Genomic DNA, 22364 nt, shown 5'->3' with positions numbered 1-22364 from the left:
AGATTAGATCGTGGAAGGTCTATGAGTCCTCTTGGGAATGTGGGCTTGATCCTGCAAGCAATGAGAAGCTACTGGACAGTTTTATTTTTTTTTAACTCCTATACTCATTTTATTTATTTATTTGTTTGTTTTTATTTAAATTCCAGTATAGTTAACACACAATGTCATATCAGTTTCAGGTATACAATACAGTGATTCAACAATTCTATACATTACTCAGTGCTCATCACATCACGGTAACTGTACTCTTAATCGCCTTCACCTATTTCACCCATCCCCCCACCCACCTCCCCTCTGGTAACCATCAGTTTGTTCTCTATAGTTAAGGGTCTGTTTTTGTTTGTTTGTTCCTTTCTTTCCTTGTTCATTTGTTTTGTTTCTTAAATTTCACATATGAGTGAAATCACATGGTGTTTGTCTTTCGCTGACTGACTTATTTCACTTAGCATTATACTCTCTAGATGCATCCATGTTGTTAAAATGGCAAGAGTCCATTCTTTTTTATGACTAAGTAATATTACATTATATACGTGAGATATATATACATATATATATATATGTATATATATCTCACATCCTCTTTATCCATTCATCAATCAATAGACACTTGGCCTGCTTCCATAATTTGACTATTATAAATAATGCTGAAATAAACATAGAGGTGTATATATCTTTTTGAATTAGTGTTTTTATATTCTTTGGGTAAGCACCCAGTAGTGGAAGAATTACTGAATCATATGGTAATTCTATTTTTTTTTTATTTTTTTTTAACGTTTATTTATTTTTGAGACAGAGAGAGACAGAGCATGAATGGGGGAGGGTCAGAGAGAGGGAGACACAGAATCTGAAACAGGCTCCAGGCTCTGAGCTGTCAGCACAGAGCCCGACGCGGGGCTCGAAGTCACGGACCGCGAGATCATGACCTGAGCCAAAGTCGGACCCTTAACCGACTGAGCCACCCAGGAGCCCCTGGTAATTCTATTTTTAATTTTTTGAAGAACCTCTACACTGCACAAGTTTGCATTCCCACCAACAGCGCACAAGGATTTCTTTCTCTCCACATCCTCGCCAACATTTGTTGTTTCTTATGTGTTTGATTTTAGCCATTCTGACAGATGTGAGGTAATATCTCATTGTGGTTTTGATTTGTATTTCCCTGATGATTAGTGATGTTGAGCATCTTTTCATGTATCTGTTGGCCATCTATTTGTCTTCTGTGGAGAAATAATCTGTTCATGTCTTCTACCCGTTTTTAATTGGATTATTTGGGGGGTGGGGGGTAGTGTTGACTTGTATAGGTTCTTTATATAGCATGAATATTAACCCTTTGTTGTATATGTCATTTGCAAATATCTTCTCCCATTCAATAGGTTGTCTTTTAGTTCTCTTGATATTTCCTTTGCTGTGCAGAAGCTTTTTATTTTGATGTAGTCCCTACAGTTTATTTTTGCTTTTGTTTCCCTTGCCTCAAGAGACATATCTAGAAAAATGTTGCTACAGCTTATCTGAGATAAATTATTTCCTGTGCTCTCTTCTAGAATTTTTATGATTTCAAATTGCACATTTAGGTCCTTAATCCATTCTTAGTCTATTTTTGTGTATGGTGTAAGAAAGGTCCAATATCATTCTTTTGCATGTAGCTGTTCAGTTTTTTATTGAAGAGACTGTCTTTTTCCCATTGCATATTCTTGTCTCCTTTGTGGAAGATTAATTGATCATATTACCATGGGTTTATTTCTGGGTTCTCTATTCTGTTCTATTGATCTATGTGTCTATTTTTGTGCCAGTACCATACTGTTTTGATTACCACAGCTTTGTGGCATATCTTGAAATCTGTGATTGTGATGTCTCCAGTTTTGTTCTTCTTTTTCAGGAGTGTTTTGGATGTGTTCAGGGTCTTTTGTAGTTCCATATAAATTTTAGGATTGTTTGTTCTACTTTTGTGAAAAATGCTATTGGTATTTTGATAGGATTACATTGAATCTGCAGATTGCTTTGGGTAGCATGAACATTCTAATAATATTTGTTCTTTCCATCCATAAGCGTGGAATATCTTTCCATTTGTTTGTGTCACCTTCAATTTCTTTCATCAGTGTTTTATAGTTTTCAGAGTATGGGTCTTTCACCACTTTGGTTAAATTTATTCCCAGGTATTTTATTAACTTAGGTACAATTGTAAATGGGATTGTTTTCTTAATTTCTTGTTCTGCTTCTTCACTATTAGTGTATAGAAATGCAATGGATTCCTGCATATGGACTGTGTATCCTGTGACCTTACTGAATTCATTTATCAGTTCTGGGAGGTTTTGGTGGAGTCTTTAGGGTCTTTTACATATAATGTCATGTCATCTGCAAATAGTGAAAGTTTTACTTCTTCCTTACCAATGTGGATGCCTTTTATATATTTTTTCTTATCTGATTGCTGTGGCTAGGACCTCCAGTACTATGTTAACTAATGGTCATGAGAGTGGACATCCTTATCTTGTTCCTGATCTTATAGGATAAGCTCTCAGTTTTTCACCATTCAGTATGATGCTAACTATGGGTTTTTCACATATGGCCTTTATAATGTTGAGGTATGACCGACCCCTCTAAACTTACTTTGTTGAGGGCTTTCATCATGAATGGATGTTGTACTTAGCCAAATGCTTTTTCCACACCTATTGAAATGATCCTATGTTTTTAACCTTTCTCTTATTGCTGTGATGTAGCACCTTGATGGATTTGCAAATACTGAACCACCCTTGCATGTCAGGAATAAATCTCAAGTGATCATGGTGAATGATTTTTTTTTAATGTATTGTTGGATTCAGTTTACAAATATTTTGTTGGGAATTTTTTTGCATCTATGTACATCAGACATATTGGCCTGTGGGTCTCTCTCTCTCTCTCTCTCTCTCTCTCTCTCTCGGTAGTGTCTTTATCTCATTTTGGTATGAGGGCAATTATGGCTTCATAGAATAAATTTGGAAGCTCTCCTTCCTCTTCTATTTTTTGAAATAGTTTGAAAAGAATAGGTACTAACTCTTCTTTAAATGTTTGGTAGAATTCACCTGTGAAGCTATCGGGTCCTGGGCTTTTGTTTGTTGGGAATTTTTGATTTCTGATCCATTTCATTGATGATAATCAGTCTGTTTAATTTTTTTTATTTCTTTCTGATTCAGCTTTGGAGGGTTATGTTTCTAGGAGTTTATCTATTTCTTCTAGGTTGTCCAACTTGTTGGCATATAATTTTTCATAACATTCTCTTACAATCTTTTGTATTTCTGTGGTGTCATTCATTTCTGATTTTGTTTGAGTTATCTCTCTCTCTGTCTCTCTCTGTATGAGTCAAGCTAAAGGTTTATCAATTTTGTTTATCTTTTCAAAGAACCAGCTCCTGGTTTCATTGATCTATTCTATTAGTTTTGTCTTAGTTTCTAGTTCATTTATTTCTGCTCTAACTTTATTATTTCCTTCCTTCTGCTGGTTTGGAGTTTTACTGGTTCTTCTTTTTCTAGCTCCTTTAAGTGTAAGGTTAGATTGCTTATTTGAGGCGTTTTTTTGTTTGTTTTGTTTTGTTTTTTGCTTCTTGAGGTAGACCTGTATCACTATAAATTTCCCTCTTAGAACAGCTTTTGCTGCATCCCAAAGATTTTTTACTGTTGTATTTTCATTTTCATTTGTCTCCATGTATTTTTTTATTTCCTCTTTGATTTCTTGATTGACACATTCATTGTTTAGTAGCATGTTATTTAACATCCACATATTTGTGTTCTTTCCATATTTTTTCTTGTGATTGATTTCTAGTTTCATAGTGTCATCAGAAAAGATGCATGGTATGAATTCAATCTTTTTCAATTTGTTGAGACTTGTTTTGTGGCCTAACATGTAATCTAATCTGGAGAATGTTCCATGTGCACTTGAAAAGACTGTGTAGCTGTCTGTGTAGCGCCTGGGTGGCTCAGTCAGTTAAGCATCGGACTTCGGCTCAGGTCATGATCTCACGGTCCGTGGGTTTGAGCCCCGCATCAGGCTCTGTGCTGACAGCTCAGAGCCTGGAGCCTGTTTCAGATTCTGTGTCTCCCTCTTTCTCTCACCCTCCCCTGTTCATGCTCTCTCTCTGTCTCAAAAATAAATAAATGTTAAAAAAAAAAAAAAAAAAGACTGTGTATTCTGCAGTTTCAGGATCAAATGTTCTGAATATATCCGCTAGATCCATTTGGTCCAATGTGTCATTCAAAGCCACTGTTTTCTTGTTGGTTTTCTGTTTGGATCACTTATCCATTGATAGATGGAGCTGTAAAGTCTCCTATTATTATTGTATTGCTATCTGTTACTTCCTTGATGTTTGTTAATAGCTGCATTATGTATTTAGGTGCTCCCATAGTTCAGTGCATAAATATCTACAATTGTTACATCTCCTTGTCAGATTGCTCCTTTTATGAATATATAGGGCCCTTCTTAATCTCTTGTTTCAGTTTTTATCTTGAATTCTATTTTACCTGATATAAGTATTGCTACCCTGGCTTTTTTTTCACTTCCATTTGCATGAATAAATGCTTTACTGCCCCTTCACTTTCAATCTGCATGTGCCTTTAGGTCTGAAATGACTCTCTAGTAGGCAGCATATAATTGGGTCTTGTTTTTTTGGTTTTTTTTCTCTATCCCTTCACTCTATGTCCGTTTCTTTTTTTTAATGAACTTTTTTTAATTTAAATTTTAGTTAGTTGATCTCAGCTGGAGCAACTTCTTACTAGACACATTGCCAAAGGCAAGGGAAACAAAAGCAAACATGAACTATTGGGACTTCATCAAGATAAAAAGCTTCTGTACAGCAAAGGAAACAGTCCACAAATCGATGTCTTTTGATTGGACCATTCAGTCCACTTACATTCAAAGTAATTATTGATAGGTATGTTTTTATTGCCATTTTGTTACTTGTTTTATGGTGGATTTTGTAGTTCTCTGTTACTTCCTTCTCTTGCTCTTTCTCTCATGGTTTGTTGGCTTTCTTCAGTGATACACTTAGCTTCCTTTCTTTTTTTATTTTTGCCTATCTATTACTGGTTTTTGATTTGTAATTACCATTCAGTTTATTTATAACATCTTATGATTTTAGCAGTCTATATTAAGTTGATGGCCTGCTTAAATTTGAACACATTCTTCGTTTTAATGTTCATTTATTAATTTTTGAGAGAGAGAGAGCAGGGGAGGGGCACAGAGAGAGGGAAACAGAGAATCCTAAGCAGGTTCTGACAGCAAAGAGCCTGATATAGGGCATGAACTCACAAACTGTGAGACCATAGCCTGAGCCAAAATCAAGAGTCAGACACTTAACCAACTGAGCTACCCAAGCACCCCTGAACCCATTCTTTTATTTAAAAAAAAAAAAGTTGATTTATTTATTTTGAGAGAGACAGAGACAACATGAGTAGGGGACAGGCAGAGAGAGAGGGAGAGACAGAGAATCCCAAGCAGGCTCCACACTGCCAGCCCAGAGACCAAAGTAGGATTCAAACCCACAAAGCCATGAGATCATGACCTGAGCTGAAACCAAGAGCTGGATCCTTAACCAACTGAGCCACCCAGGCATCCCTCTGAACCCATTCTTTCTCTTCTTCTCCCCCTGCCCAGTTTTAGATATATGGTGTCATACTTTATATCCTTGTATTTTGTGAATCCCTGGACTGATATTTATAGATATACTTGATTTTACTGCTTTTGAGCTTCCTACTTTTCTTACTCCTATTTATGGTCTTTACACTCAAAAAGTCCTTTTTAACATTTCTTATAGGGTTGGTTTAGTGGTCATGAGTCCCTTTAACTTTTGTTTGTCTAGGAAAGTCTTTATCTCTCATTCTATTCTGAATGATAGCCTTGCTGGATAGAGTATTCTTGGCTGCAGGTTTTTTCTTTCAGCATTTTAAATATATCATGCTGCTCCCTTCTGGTGTGCAGTGTTTCTGCTGAAAAATCCCCTGACAGCCTTATGAGGTTTCCCTTGTAAGTAACTGTTGTCTTTTTCTCTTGCTGCTTTTAAATTTTTCTATCACTACTTTTTGTCTTGGTGTGAACCTCCTTGGGTTGATTTTGCTGGGGGCTCTCTGTGCCTCCTGGATCTGGATTTCTGGTTTCTTCCCCAGACTCAGGAAGTTTTCAGCTATTATTTATTCAAATATACTTTCTGCCCCCTTTTCTCTCTCTTCTCCTTCTAGGATACCCATAATGTGAATCTTACTACACTTGATGGTGTCACTAAGTTCCTTAAGTCTATTTTAAGTTTTTATTATTATTTTTTCTCTCTCCTGTTCAGCTTGATTGTTTTTCCATTACTCTGTCCTCCAGGTCCCTGTTCCATTCTTCTGCTTCCTCTACTCTACTGTTTATTCCATGTAGTGTATTTTTAATTTCAGTTATTGAGTTCTTCATCTCGGGTTCTTTTTTATGTTTTCTATCTCTTTGTCAAGGGTCTCACTGAAGCCCCCTACTCAAGTCCAATGAATATCTTTATGACCATTACTTTAAATTCACTATCAGGCATGTTACTTATCTCCATTCCATTTAGCTCTCTTGCTGTGATTGTGTCCTGTTCTCTCCTTTGGGACACATTCCTCTGTCTCTTCATTTTGTTTAACTCTCTGTGTCTGTTTCTGTTAGGAAAGTTAGCTACCTCTCTTGCTCTTAAAGTAGTGGCCTTATGAAAAAGAGGTTTTGTAGTGCCTTGCAGTGTAACATCCCCTGTTCACCAGAACCTGGTGCTTCAGGGATGTCTCTTATGTGTATTGTGTGCTCCCTACTGTTGTGGCTGAGTTTCATTTGCTTTTAGTCCAGTTGATTGCAATGGCCCTCTGCCTATTGTGGACAGGGTTTGGTCCCTGTGTTGCTAATGGGCCAGTCTGGGGCTGCCTTGGGCTTGACTTGAGGCAGACCAGGCATTTGTCAGTAGCACTGAACTACAAGACATGTAGTTTTCCATGTAGGCTTTCCATGTTGTCTCTTGAGAAGTCTTCATTTTGGGGTGGTGCCTGTAATCAGATCAGATGTCTTCCTCCAGCCCAGTGATAAGGCTGAAATTGAGCTGGTGTGTATGGTTACCTGCTCAGGGCAGAAGTCACTTTGGAGTGGTAGCAGGCCCTGTCAGAGCCGCTTACACACTGCTAGGCTTGTGGCACCACTTTGGATGGGCTCCAGTCAAGAGCATATTGGAGGGGGAAGGACAGCAGAACACAGGGGCAGGGCACACAGTGTTAGTTAGGTCTGCACAGGTCTATTGTTGGAGGAGACCTGGAGCTGTTCCAGAAAACTCCTGCCACAGGGCTGAAGGGCATCAGTCCTTAGGAGAGCATGGAGGCAAGGTGCATGTGCCAGAAAGGCCCAGGAGGTAGGGAGTTGGAGGAGGTAGATCCACAGAAGCACACAGGGGCACAGCAAGCAGTATTAGCAAGTTAGGTAGTGATTTTTGGCATCATGCTGGTTCCCACAGGTGTCTATGTGTCTATGCTGGAGGGCAAAGAAGCAAAACGGTGCCCACCAGGTGCTTTGTTCCTGGAGGGGTCTCCAAATGATCCTTGTCCCTCCAACACATGCTCTGAGATTAGGAAACAAATCGCCCTCCCATATACCCCAGGTGCTTTTCAACCTGGGGCTTCTATCATGTATCTCCACAGGACTGTTGTGCTGTCTCTTTAAGGGCAGGGACTCAGTTTTCCATCCCCCTCCCAGCTCTCCAAGAGCCAAGCCCACTGATTTTTAAAGTTCTAGGTTTTAAGCCCAGCTGATTATAGGACTTCACAAAATTTGGCCCTTCTGGTTTTCAAAGTTAAATGTGATGAAGAGATTCATCTTCCCCATGCTAGTTCCCCATGTCTGGGATGCCTGATGTGAGGGTCTGTTTCCCTCCTCTCTTTGCATCTACAGCACCTCTCCCTCCTATGGACGCTCTCCATGGGTCCATTCAGCTCCTAACTGGGTACACTTTGATGTGGCTTTTCTCTACATTTAGCTGTGGAGAGTCTTCTCTGTCAGTCTTTGGGTCATTTTCTGGGTTATTTACATTGATGTGGGTGTTTTCTAATTGTATCCATGGGACAAGTGAGGTTAGGATCTTCCTACTCTGTCATCCTCCCCAGAAGTCCTGCCATCTTCCCCAGAAGTCTGCTACTGGACAGTTTTAAACTAGAGGGCAGAGAGATCAGTTGTATGTTCCAAAAGAATATTCTATTTTCTGTATTGAGAAGAGTGTGGAGGGAGGCCAGTTGGGAGGTAGGGAGACCTCCCCCTACCATTGGAAATATTGCAATGACTCAGTGAGAGAAGAAGAGGGTATGAACTACTGCAGGGGAGGTGGGGGTGGGGAAAATGAATAGGAAAAAGTTTAGAGAAGAAAATCAACAGGAGTTGATGGCTACTTAGATGAGATGGAGAATGGGGACACAGGAAAAGTGGTTCCCAAATCACTGCTTCAGGTGCCTGAGCTTTCTGAAATGAAGAAACTGGATTTGAATCACTTGTTCTGAAACAAGTCATTCTGACTTCTTCAAGCCCCAGTTTCTCCACCTGCAAAATGGAGCTGCTTATAGTTTTCCTGCAGGGTTACTGGTAAATCAAATGAGTTGATACTTGGGAAAGTATTTCACAAATAGTAAAACCTTGTTTTTATCATCATCAACACAGGGGCAATAACTTGCACAATAACTGCATAATCACCCCCCAAAAAACAGCCTCCTTGAAATCATCACTAAGACTAGGCTGAGAGTCCTACAAAACTGGCCTAAATTCTACATCTTTTAAACTTTTTTTCACTGTCTTAAATAGTTGGCCTCATGAATGACCCAGATGAGAAAGGAAGAAAAGGCATCTTGGAAGGTTGGGTTTCCCTGGGGCCCAGGAAAGGTTGGGGACCTGCTTCAGCACAAAGTCCTGCTGGCTCCCTCTTTAAAAGATGTTGGATTCCCCTTCAATGCTTACTAACTTATCAAAATTTGAAAATGTAAAGTAACTCCCAACTGTTTAAGAAAGATGAGTCCCTAGACACAATGCGCCATACTTTATGACTACAGGGTCAGCATCTAAGTCAGCCAAAATACCTTCAGGTTTGGCATGAACTAAGGAAGAAGAAAAGGGAAGGCAAAGTAACTAAGATTTATAAACACTTGGGATGGTATCATTACTGGGCCAACATTTTATAAATGTCATATTTATATATGACACAGATATTATTATTCTTACTTTACAAGGTTCAGAAAGGTAAAGAGAGTAGTCAGACACCTCATAAATAGTGAATGAACATCAGAGCTCATCAATTCAACTTCTGATTTGTCCAAAAGAAGGGATATTCTTCCTACCTTATACACTACAATGAGTCTTTGAGATGATCATCTCCAATAGTCAAAATGTCTGATGAATAAAATATATAATTCAGCAGGTCCAACATAGCATTCCAACCCAAAAAATAACAAAACAGGAAAAAAGCGCTGGACCTGGACTCTGAAGACCTGCACTGAAACCCTCGCTCATCAGGAACTGCTCCGTTTGCAACCCCACTTATAAAAGCCAGATGAGACCACCTTAAAGGTCCTTTATTAAATGCTAGACAAATGCTGGTAGTTACTAGTGACACAAGTCTAGGATAGCTGATCCTTCTCTTGTTTTCTTCTCGAAGCTCATGGAATCACACCTGAGATACTCTATGCCATCACCAAGAAGAGAGAAAGCACGCTGTCTGAAGAAGCAGAAAGATAAAGCAAATCAATTAATATGACTTCCTCCCAGAGAAACAAACCTCCGCAGAAGCCAGTAAGGATTGATAGTCCTAGATGGAATTTTGAGTGGTTTGGACCTTTGTCCATCAGATACTGTGCTCCCATAAATATAAACCAACTTCCAGTAACTCTGCTTCCAAGCCCCCCTTTCCCAGGGCTCCTTGGGGAAGGCCTGGTTCTCAGGCCAAGCTCCCACCACACTCCAGAGCCTGCCTGCCAAACAGCACAGGAAGTGCCAACCAGCTCTCCCCAGAGCAGCTGGCACCAATTACCCAGACCCTGCTGGAAGAACTCAGCTGGGGTAAGGCAGGCACTCCAGATACCGGCCTGGTTGGAAATCCTATACTAAAACAAAGACAGCCTTGCAGCCCTGCCAGCACTCAACATAAGTGGCTGGTGGGGGTCTGTGGGAGGCAGCCAGGGGGCAGGCTGGTGAGCCCCATCCAGGGAAGCAGCTGTGGGCCTGGGAGACTTGCCCACTCCCTGATTGCAGGGCCTCTCCATCAACACAACCAACAGCTACCAATTATTGGGCACCTAGAGTGAGCTAGTTTCTTACATTCCTCATCCTATTGAACTCTCCCAACACAACAAAGAAGAAAATGTTATCCCATGTACAAATAAGGAACATGAGGTTCAAACAGATTCTTTTCCACAGTCACAGGGACAGGACAGGCTGGCACTGGGCCTCGTGCCCACGTCTCCTACATCACTTTCCTTTCCACCTACCATCCTGGCCTGGGAGAGCTAACCACCTAAAAAGGGCCTGGACATTAGGGACTCACTTTGCAAAGCCATCATAAGTGACACATTAAATCCTAAAGATGATAAACTAGTTGAAAAGATGGGAACATTTGTAGGTCCTCCATGGATTCATCGCAAATAACTGTACAGCATCAGGACACCAATGCCCAAGGACACAAAAGTGAATGTCTTTTGCAGGAAATGCCAATTTTGAACAACAGAAAGTGGAAGACTAAGGTCATAATTACAGCTTTTCAAAGAACAGTATATACAAGTATTTGATCAAGCAGGACTCAGAGTTGCTTATTACTATTATCTTCATGATAACAATGTTATTTTAGAAATATGTCATCATTATGGATGACATTATATATATATATATATATATATATCCATTATATTATGGATATATATATATGGATATATATAATAATAACACAAAAATACTATTATAACAAACATTCACACAGAACTTACTATGTACCACATGCTGTTCAGAGTGCTTGATATACATTAACTCTTTTAATCCTCCAACAACCCAAGAGACAGGTAATATGATTATCTCCATTTAACAGATGAGCCCATTGAGATACAGAAAGGATAAGTAACTTGTCCAAGATCACACAGCTAATAAACTGTGAAGTCAAAATTCAAACCAAGGTAGTGAAGTTCCAGAATCTATGTTCTTAACCTCTATATAGACTGCCTCTCAAATTCAGCAAGCATGTATTAGGCAGAACCCATACAAGGTCCCCCCATAAATATTATCTATTACACATTTATTGTTCATAACAAGCAAATCTAGGAACATGAATTGAAACCGTAAAGACTTCCTATACCACCAGAATGGACCCAACCCTGCTGACAGACACCTGGAAATCTCCACCCATGTCCCACTAGGATTTGATCTCATAAAGGAGAAATGGCTGGAAGGTCCAGTCAGCTACACAGCCACTTGCCTTTGGTTCCTTCCTTGAGTCTAGCTCAGTGGTTATCAAACTCACTGTGAGTGAGAATTATCATATACAATTATATACACACAATCTAGGCTACTTACTCCAAGGATAGTTTCAACTCTTCACTAGTCCTACATCCAATTTACCTCTGCTTTGCTCTGAACTCTGCAAAGCATCTTTCACCAGAAATCCCAGCGCATCTCATTTAGCCATTCCCCTGCGCCTTACCACTCTGCGAAAGCTATGGTGGCCTTTAGGACTCAAAGCTCACCTCCTTCCCAAGAGGCAGGAACTACAGAGGTATCTTTAACCAACCAGTTCATTTGCAAATGGAGAAACTGTGATGTCTATGTTAAGTGACTTGATGAGCATTAAAGAGCAAGTTAGTAAGAAACGAACCCCAACCCTCAATTCTGAGTCCACTATGTGTTTTCCAACATACTGTGCATTTCTCCCCTTGCCCACCATGGTTCCCCTGCCTTTCCACAGTGCCTAGTTCAGTGCTATAGTCAGCAAATGTTTATTAACTTCCAATGATTGTGGTGCTATAGACTAAATGTTTGTCTCCCCAAAATTCATACGTTGAGCCCTAATCCCCAATGTGATGATATTAGGAGGTGGGGCCTTTGGGAGGTAACCTGGCCATGAGGATGGAGCCCTCATAAATAGGATTAGCACCGTTTTAAAAGAGACCCTAGAGAGGTCCCTCAATATTTCTGTCACATGAGGAAACAGTGAGAAAATGGCCATCTATGAAGCAGGAAGCAGGCCCTCACCAGACACCAAATCTGCTAGTGCCTTCCCAGCCTTCAGAACCGTGAAAAATAAGTTCCTCTTGTTTAAGCCACCTGGTCTGTGGTATTCTGTTACCGCACCCCGAATGGACTGAGGCAATGCCTAGGAACCCCACTTGCATTTTATCTCATTTAACTTCCCAACTCAGCAAGGTAGATACTACTTATTATGTCCACTTATAGCTTAGCCATGTGATGTCACCTCTCCAAAATTACAACAAAAGGAAGATGGGGTTCGGAAAATGAACCCCAAGGGTCTCACTCCAGAGCTTGTTATATTCTAAACTCTACTGAGTCCAATTTAACCATCCTGATCCCCTTTTTCTCCCTATGTCCCAGGACGGACTCGTAAGCCCGGCTCAGAAGGTCATTCCTGTAATTCTGGAACTACTCCAACTTCTCCATAGCCCCACGTAGATTCTGCCAGGTCAGTGGAGGTTGGGTAGACATTCCAGGTACACTGTGTGGCCCAGAGAGGGACATCAGTCCATGGATGGCAGAAGAGTGCCCAGTGCACACTTTGCTCTTGTTCCTATCTGGTGTCAGGGGCCAGCACAGTTGTACAGGGCTTCCTGGGGGCCACCACCCCACACCGGCACAGGCCAACAGTGATCCACCTCTGAGCCTGCTCCAGAGCATACCCACAAACCCTCAGGATCACGCCACCAACCCTCACCCACTCCCAGCCAGAGCCAGCTCTAGTCACGGCATATTTCAGGTGAAGGGAAGGCACTCCGAGCAAAAGAGGCACAGTGTGACAGCCAGGTGCTATGCGTGGCACTTCACTCCTCAGGCTGTGGCTTACCCACAAGGAAGGTGGTATTACCTCCTTTGTCCTGAGAAGGAAATCGAAGCTCAGAGAGGCTAGCTGACTTGCCTGGCCGGCACAATAAGCCCTTGCGTGACTCCAAAGCCCAGGGTTTCTTACCACAAATGCAATCTCTCTGCTGACACATATCCCTAAAACTGTGCTCCAGTAGCCGGCTGACAATCAGAACCCCACTGGGAGAGCCTCATTCCTCAAGCTAAAGATACAGCTTCCCTTTGTTGAAGTGCAAGTGCTGTGAAGAGGGGGCACAAGTTTTAACCAGTATGAAGTCTTCCCTAATAATAAGAAGCATTTTAACGGCATTTTAGAGTTAAAGCAATCTTTTCATGCATAACTTCACCTGATCCTCACCACAGCTGCATAAATAAGACTCACACTCCCCATTTCACATATGAGGAAACTGAGGCTCAGAAAGTGATTTTCCCAAAATGCAGAATGGGGTCCGGGAGATGGGTACCGGAGCAGAGATAGCAAGCCCTCGGTGGCGTGACCCCCTCGTTCCACACACTGCTTCACCTCACTCTGTCCAGTCTTCTCAGAGATGGGAGGAGGAGGGAATTAGGTCTGTGGGTACTGGGAGGTGGCTGCAGAACATTTTGCCTTGGGTCCTTATTCAATTCTTTGCTCCCTAACATCACTCCCAACCAAGTAGGCAATGTCCAAAGGTCTTGCCTCCACCCAGACAGACGAGCAGGCTGACAGAAGGCAGACAGGACACTTAGCCAAGACAGCACTGAGACCAGACTGGACTGAGAAAGTTCTGAGCCATATGCACCAAGGGAGATCAGGGGCTTCTATGCCTGGGCTGGAGAGTGGACCCCACCCCCGGTGCCTGCAGCCAAGTCATCCCGGCCTAGTTTACCACTGAGCCCTGCCCTGTGACAGGAGCATCCACCAGCAGACCTCCTCTACTTAGCTTGGGTTCCCAGCTCCTGCAATCCAAGGGTGTGGCAGGGAACCCTCACTTCCAGCCCCCTGGGCCTCTACTATCTAGGGGCCCCTTGTGTTTCCTCCTCTGGGACAACCCCGCAGAGAGAAACATAGGGTGAAGGAGATAGTGGCAGTTGCTACAGGAAACGCATCCCTCTGTTACCAACACCGCTTCTGTACAGGCCTAGAATTTTCCACACTACCACTTTCATTTTTGAAGGAAGCAGCTTCTTTGCCATGCACCCCACCATTTCACATCCTCCCAGTCCATGGCTTCACCCATTTCCTTCTGACACCCTAGAGGTCATCACTGAGGGGAGAAGGGAAGTGAGAACCCTCCTGGAGCCCCATTTTCTCATCTGTAGAATGAGTAGTGAGGAGTACCAAAAGAGATCAAGTGAGGCCCACTCAGGTGGTTTGAAAAAAAAAAAAAAAAGGTGTTTTTCTTTTTTGCAAACGTATTTCACTTTGGGGTAAGGTTGTGTATTTATATTTCAGGCAGCCTTGTGGAGAAAGTAAAAATCTGTGAATGCACTTAATACAAACCCAAATAGATATCCAAGCCCCAGAAGACAAGGAAAGTTCTGGAAAACAAGAATACTGCAACTCCCTCCAAATCCATTTGTTCCATATTCAAATGCTAGTTCACAAGTACCTGACCAGAATCCAATTACACTTGAACTTCAACATACGGCCTTCAGTTAATACTAATCATTATAATGACCTGCTACAACTGAAAATTTAATGGTTTCCTAGGGATGGAACACTCAAATCACAAATGCTGGATGACAGTCAGTGCTTTCTGATACGGCACATGTTCACCTTCATCGTCTTATTTCCAAGACCTCTTGACCACATACCTGACTTCATGACCTGAGAAAATTATGTAAAAAGGACACAAAATCATTTGCCTTAGGATATGAGAATGATCAGACTGATGAGGCAGCCCTGGTGGGAAGCAGACTAATGGACCTTGTTTCTTCAAACCTGATATTCCTCCCAGGAGCAGCCCAGTCTCACCTGTGACAAAGTTCCAACACTTTGTGGTTCTGCCCCAGCCTGTGCTGGCCCAACAGACCTGGCAAACTCCCTGGCCTCTCTTCATCAGGATGATGGATGGGTTCTCAGGCTCAGGCAGAAATAAAGTACACAGTGGGAGGCAGCATGGTGCGAGGCAAACCCTGGGCTGACAGGTCAGAGCAGATGTGGTTTGAACCCCACTCTACTATTTCCTGGCTTGTGACTTCCAAATCATTCCCTTTCAGAGTCTTGGGAGTTTCTTCTCCTAAAGTCGGGGTCATAACAGATAACTTTCAGAATTGGAAAGGTGATCAAACGAGCTGAGTAAAGCACCTAGTTCAGAGCCCGGTCCAAACCGCACAGCTACACATGACATGTGGCGGCACTGGTTCTCAGTCAGCCTTGACCGTCAATATCCCAAAGTCCCTGAAGCCAGGGCATAGGCTCCTTTAGGAGCTTCAGGCTTCCATGGAAGAGGGAACCCTCACAGTTTTTCTCCATAGGGATGTTACTGGTGTTTAGGAAAATTCCTCATTGTGCAGGACTGTACCTTACTTACTCTGCAGAAAATTTAATTCCTCTGGGCTTTGCTCACTGTCTTAGAGCCTGTCCACAGCCCCCTACCATCCAACTACCAAAAGTGCACCATGTATGCCCAAACAGCCTCTGGGGTATATCACCCCTGTAGAAAAGCATAGCTGAAGCCTTCTCCCTGCCAATCTGAACCAGAAGTGGATGTCTCTCCTTAGTTCAGAAATGTCCATTCAACAGAGAGTTTTTTCAGGAGCCCTCCAAACAAACTTTATTCTTGACCTTGACACAGGGTGGGTCACATATCCCCTCCTGCAGAACTCCCAAGACCTCCATGACCTCATCCGCTTCCCCTATTAAGAATGTCTTTGGGTGCCTGGGTGGGTCAGTCAGTTAAGCATCTGACTCTTGATTTCAGCTCAGGTCATGATCTCAAGGCCATGAGTATGAGCGTCGGGCTCCATACTGAGCATGGAGTCTGCTTGGGATTCTCTCGATCTCCCTCTCTCTCTGCCCCACCCCTGCTCATACATGCTTTCTTCCTCTCTCTCTCTCTCTCTCTCTCTCTCTCTCTCTCTCAAAAATAAATATTAAAAAAAAAATCTCTTGAATCACCAGTACCATAACATGAATTCCTTTAGTAAAGTCCTTTGACCTAGAAATTTTGCATTTGTTAATCTAGACTACAACAGGAGGTATTTCCTATTGACAATGTCAGTCACTTGAGAAAAGGAGCAATCTGGGAGGGACCAGGATCTCATGAGGATTCTTCTCTCACATGGTAAGAGAGGGACTGTCTACCTACTCTGCCCTGCAGAAACCATGTAAGTAGCTGGTGTAGGGGCTAAGGGCATGTTGCCCCAAAATGTGTTACTTTGGCATGCAGATTATTTTGAGCTGAAAACAATCAAGGCCCAAAGACTTAGAAACTTTGACCTTCCCCCTAACTGCCTAAAAGTTTGCTCCAGGAAGAGAGCCATCAACAGAGATGACTACAGTATGATATGAACTAGGGGTGGTAGACAGAGAGGAGCCTAACGAAGTCTGTTTGTTAAAATTGCTCTCTATGCCTCATTGATTCTGAATGGCCCAGCAATCATTTGTTTACTAAACATTTACTTTTTTTCATCTTCCTGTCAATTGCTTTCCTTCCCTTTGAAGGAAAGGACCCCTATGTCCTTCTCCTTAGTTCAGGATGGCATATATACCTCGTTTTGTCTGTCTGTCTTTGGAATCTCATGTCTGTGTGGATTCCCAGTATGTACATAATTAAGTTTAATTTTCTTCTCCTCATCTGTCTCATGTCAGTTTGATTCTTAGTTCAACTAGAAGAGCCTTCAAAGATAGAGAAAATTTTTTTCTCCCTAACATTGGTAACCATGCGTGAGGGCTACAAGATATCTGTATGTTTCAAAGTAAGTCTTAATTGCCACATATTGATGTTGTAGGAATATGAGTCCTCCTACTTGGAAGAAATATTGTTAACATACATGACAGTCAGAACTTGCAAACTACATATATATAGAGAGAGAGAGAGAGACAGAGAGACAGAGGGACAGAGGGAGAGAGACAGAAAGACAGCAAGAGAGAGGTGCCCTTGAATATATGGGGGTTAGGAGCACCAATGCCTCACACAACTGAAAATCCACATATAACTTAGATTCCCTAAAAACTTAACTACTAATAGCCTGCTGTTGACTGGAAGCTATATTGATAATATAAATGTTGATTAACACATATTTTGTATGTTATATGTGCAATATACTATATTCTTACAATAAAGTAAGCTAGAGAAAAGAAATGTTATTAGGAAAATCATTAAAAAAAAGGAAAAATGCATTTAACAGTATTGTACTGTATTTACTGGAAAAAATCTGCATAGAAGTGGACCAATGCAGTTCAAACCTGTATTGTTCAAGGTCACCTGGATATGTATATAGCTGTATATATAAACACACACAGGACACATATGTTCATGTGCATATATAATATATATTACCGATATATATTAATTATATAATTATGTGATTAATATCAAGTAATTGTAAGTTACATAATTAACATACTGTGTTACAATTATATATTATTTATAATTAATATATTAATTTATGTATATTAATATTATTATGTATAATAATATTATGTAATTAATAATATAATTAATATATTAGTTATATGTATAATTAACATGTATTATATACTGTACCTTAAGAGTAACTGCAAATTAAAATAAATAATAAAATCACCCAGAGAAAAACATATAGGCCAAGGACATAAAAAGACAATTTTACAAAAGAAGTAAAATAACATGTGGAATTGAGATACTTCTGTCCACTTCTCAAACCAACAACTTTTTTTAAAATTACAGTGTCTGGATTCATGGGAGAATACGAGCAGCTTGACAAACTGCTGGTGGGAACATAAGCTGGTATTTCCAGAGGTGAGTTGAACAATCAGTGTGTTTTAAAATCTTTAGAAACATACATAGAATTGGACCAAGCAGCTATACTTCTAGAAATGTATCTTCACAAGTATTTATGGATGTCCTCAGGGGCTCCTGGGTGGCTCAGTCGGTTAAGCATCCAACTCTTGGTTTCAGCTCAGATCATGATCTCATGACTTTGTAGCCTGAGCCTCACATGGGCTCTGCACTGACAGTGCAGAGACTGCTTGGGATTCTCTCTCTCTCCCCATCCCTGCCCCTCCCTCGCTCATGCTGTCTCTGTCTCTCTCAAAATAAATAAACTTTAAAAATTATATTTCAAAAAATTTAAGTCTTTATGGATATTCTCAAAGATTGTCTTTCTTCATTATTGTGGCAAAAATTAAAAGACACTAAATAGCCAACAATTACAAGTGATTCTCTTCCTTTTTGATTATCTGTATTTTCTAAAATGTCTATATTGGCCCAAAATGCCTAAAATGTCTCTTAAGGTACTAACTAGTTTCCACTTAGTACATATATGTCACATATATGGACATATGACATCACCTCAAGAATACAAATTCCTTGAATACCAGATTCTAAGTCTGATTTATCTTCATACACTACCCTATGATATTAGCTTAGGGCCTTGAATAATTACAACAATTGTCATTTATTGAACGTTCACCATATGGCAGGCATTGTATTAAATTGTCTCTTTTAATGTAGTAAAATTCAATAAGCAGTTGTTGAAGGAAGGAGGGAAGAAGAAGGACAGATGGAAAGGAATGATTGAATAAATGTCCAGAGATCTGAAATAAGCTAGCAGCTCTCTCACCAGCTCACTTTTGAGGTCCCTCCTAACTAGCAGATCATAGTGCCAAATCATTTCTTCCTGTGAGGATAGGAACAAAAGGACAGAAGGAGTTAGGTGAGGGAGGATGACACTATAAACCTGGGTTTTAGAAGCCACACTTTTTTTTTTTTTTTCAACATTTTTTTATTTATTTTTGGGACAGAGAGAGACAGAGCATGAACGGGGGAGGGGCAGAGAGAGAGGGAGACACAGAATCGGAAACAGGCTCCAGGCTCCGAGCCATCAGCCCAGAGCCTGACGCGGGGCTCGAACTCACGGACCGCGAGATCGTGACCTGGCTGAAGTCGGACGCTTAACCGACTGCGCCACCCAGGCGCCCCAAGAAGCCACACTTTTTAGAAGATCTCACAGAGAACTACCAGGTAAAACTTTAAAAATCACTTTTAGACATATTCTTACCAGATTCAAAAAACTAATATTAACATGACAATGGCCTTTTAATGAATCACTTTTGACTTCGGCAACATTTAATTCATTTCTACAAAAACTCCCAAACAGCCACCATCACCATTAGAGGGTGAAAGATACATCAATTAGACATAGTTTCATAGGTCCAAAATAAGTGATTCAGGGCAGGGTGTGAGCTCTCACAAAGGACTAGGAGGCTAAGGGAGTGCAGAGGGAGAACTTATTTCTGATGGGGAAGGAGAGCACAGGAGGTGGCAAGTGAGAGGCAGGAGAGACAAGATTTCTCAATGCAGAGTTAGGGAAACAGCATTCCTGCCTGAGGAAATAGCCAGAGCAAAGGCTCAGAGGGCTGGGGCATGGGCAAGGGCAAACAATAAGCATGTAGGAGATACAGATTTGAAGTGACAGTTGGACAGTAAAGGAGAGCCTTGGGAAGCAGGCTAAGGAGTTGAGACTTAATTCTGGAAGCAACGTGTTCAGTCCATGCCCCAGAAATCTTGGGCTACTTCATTAGAAGGAACAAAAGTGGTCTAAAGATGAATTCCTCTCCACTGGTTTCTTGCCCCTGGCAATTTCCTGCTCCTGGGGCAAGCCGGTACAGCCCAACAAAAAGCAAATTAACACATCCCTCTAAAGGTTTGGGGGTTAAGTTCAGATTTAAAGCCACAGTGACCTGAGCATACACAGAAATAGAGCACTTTGGCACCTGGCTTTGCCCTGTTGTTTTCCAAACTCTGACGTTCCAGAAAGGAAGCCTCCCTGGCTTTGCCCACCTCCTGGGAAGATTAAGAGGCAACCTCTGACCAGTTGTTTCAAAACAGTGCACAATACAGAACCAGTAGTGAGAGCATCAAGAACTGATCTCTTCACATTCAGCTTCCAACGGGTTTTAGCCCTGTGGTCCTGCTACCTCTAATAATCCCTCTGGTACCCCACTTGGTAAAAGGTTTAAGGAGGAAAGGAAACAGGGGGTCCGGAGGATGGGTGACAGCTTTTTTTCAAACATTTCAGTAACATGATACATTTCTCCCTGTCTGCATTCCGTGCCTGTCGGTCTCTAGGTTTCTTGGATTGACACTCTCGCTCTCTTGCTCGCTCTCTCTCTCTCCATCTCCCTACTTCCCTCACCTGCCTTTCTCTCTGTGTCCCTTTCTCCTTGTTTCGACTTTTGTAAAAACTATCGTTCAATCTGCCTCTGACTCTATCTCTGTGTCTCTCTCAACTTCGGCATCTCGTTTCTGTCACTATCTCCACCACTCTGTCATTCTCTCTATTAGTCTCTGTCTTGGCATCTCTGTCTCTGTGTTTCTGACCTGATGTCTAGGTGTTTCCAATGAATGTCTCTGTGTATCTCTCTCAGTTCTCCCATGTCTCTTTCTGACTTCCCTCTCTCAGCATTTCCAGCTCCACCTCTCCATCTCTTTGCCTCCATCCCCGTCTCTATCCCTCCTCTCCAGTTTGCGTTACTAAAATCTCAGCGAGGAAACAGCAGTTCAGAAAGGTGTAACCCTGAGAGCCGCTTTCAGCGGGCTGCCCGGTCAGAGCCGCGGGGACAGCCCCGCGTCGGGCCACTGTCACCGCTCCCCCCCGCCCCCGGGCTCCCCTCCCGAGAGCCCCGAGGCCCAGCCCCGACCCCTGACCGCCTCCCACCCCCGGTTAGAAAGGACCCTCCCCGCCACCGGCCAGGGTGTCTGCCCGAGCCAGGGGTCGGACGGAGGACAGAAAGTTCTCACCGATGGTGAAGCTGTAGCCATCGATGCTGAAAGTGGCGCTCCGGCATTTTTTGAAGCCCTCTTTCCTGTTGCTGGCGTCCGTCATGGCTCGGCCGGCGGCGTCCCGGGGTTCCCCGCGGCGGAGCGCGCAGCCCCGCGCTCGGCCCCGTCCCCTCCCCCAGCCGCACGGCGCGCTCTCCCGCAGCCCCGCCGCCCGCCCGCCGCGAGCCCGGTGCGCCCCGTGCGCCGGCTGCGGGTTCGGGGGGTCGCCAGGCAGCCGAGGCGCTAGGCGCGCGGCGCGGTCAGTGCGCGGAACCACTGCCCCATCCCCGGTGCCAAGTTCCAGGTAGGACGCGAGGAGCGCTGCGACAGGGAGGCGACGCGCGCCCGCCCGGGCGTGTATACCCGTGTATACCGGCGCTCAGGGGGATGCCGAAATCCCTATCCCTTCCACCCTACTCTCCTCGAGCGCTGAAGCCAGCGCGCACGCCTGGTTTCTATCTCAACTTCGCCTTCCCCCCTCTGGGGGCTGCTGGGGTTTGGGGACTCAAGGGAATGGCTAAGATCTGGCGTCGTGCTTCTTCTAGCTGTTTTCTCTGGCAGGCAGGAGAGCTCCCAAAAAGCACATCAACAGATGGAAGCAAACATGTAAGCCGGTCAGATGCTGCCAAAGTTTACTCCAAACAAGGAAGTCGGGGGAAATCGCCACGCCCACTTCCTCCCAGCAGCTGCCCCCTCGACTAGCCTGGATCCCTGAGAAGGTTACTTCTCAACAGTCCCTCGTCAGAGATAATTATCAAAGCAACCCACGCGTGTGATTTCACACAGAGGTTGGAAGGTGTGCAACTCCCAACCACGTTCTAGCCCATTCCTAACGGCTGGTCCCAGCTCTCTCCAACATGGTTTTGCCAAACGTTAGACTCCTGGAGTTTGGGGAGGTAAGAGAGATCTTACCAATCGGACAGCCAACCCTCTTGTTATAGATGAGGAAACTGAGGCCGACAGAGGCTTAAATAAGAGATAGATGGAAAGCAGCAGCGTTTAGACATAGTAATTTCACTTTATGACACCAACTCAATCATTGGTTCTTCCATTACCTAAAATGACTGGTGGGCAAAATTACACGGGGAGAAATCATTCCCTCCGACCAGCTAGCAGTTGCTGAGGATTTACAGTTGCATTGTTCTGTGTCAGGGACTCCGGAGAATGTGAATAGACCAAAGCTGAGTCCCTTGGTGGAGTCTACCCAGTGCCACATGTGGAATGACAGTGCTATGCTCAGGCTATTAGTGGGCTGCCATTAACTTAACCTCATTTGAAACAATTGATATACACTTGTCAGAGAGGCAATCAAGTTTATTTAGAGAGTCAATCAGGTATATTCCTAATTGGTTC

General features: G+C 42.8%; 1 protein-coding gene across 8 annotated transcripts in view; it reads right to left on the bottom strand.

Annotated features, from left to right (window-relative positions):
• The window catches only part of PDE1C (phosphodiesterase 1C), a 516106-nt gene extending 494958 nt beyond the window's left edge, over positions 1-21148 (bottom strand). For 4 of the 8 annotated variants that reach the window (XR_009260337.1, XM_058724661.1, XM_058724662.1 and 1 more), the window contains exon 1: positions 20991-21146. Coding sequence is in view for 7 of the 8 variants with exons in the window: in XM_058724661.1 (XP_058580644.1) it covers positions 20991-21075 (85 nt within the window). In the remaining variant the exon portion in view is untranslated. Of the gene's footprint in view, positions 1-20990 lie in introns of all 8 variants that reach the window. The other 4 variants (XM_058724658.1, XM_058724659.1, XM_058724660.1 and 1 more) reach the window with 3 other exon arrangements.
• Positions 21149-22364: the final 1216 nt, after the last annotated feature.

The sequence above is a fragment of the Neofelis nebulosa genome, chromosome 4, assembly GCF_028018385.1.
Source record: "Neofelis nebulosa isolate mNeoNeb1 chromosome 4, mNeoNeb1.pri, whole genome shotgun sequence".
NCBI classification, from domain to species: Eukaryota; Metazoa; Chordata; class Mammalia; order Carnivora; family Felidae; genus Neofelis; species Neofelis nebulosa.
The sequence above is the reverse complement of the archived record's forward strand: the minus strand, read 5'-3'. Positions and strand labels throughout refer to the sequence as shown.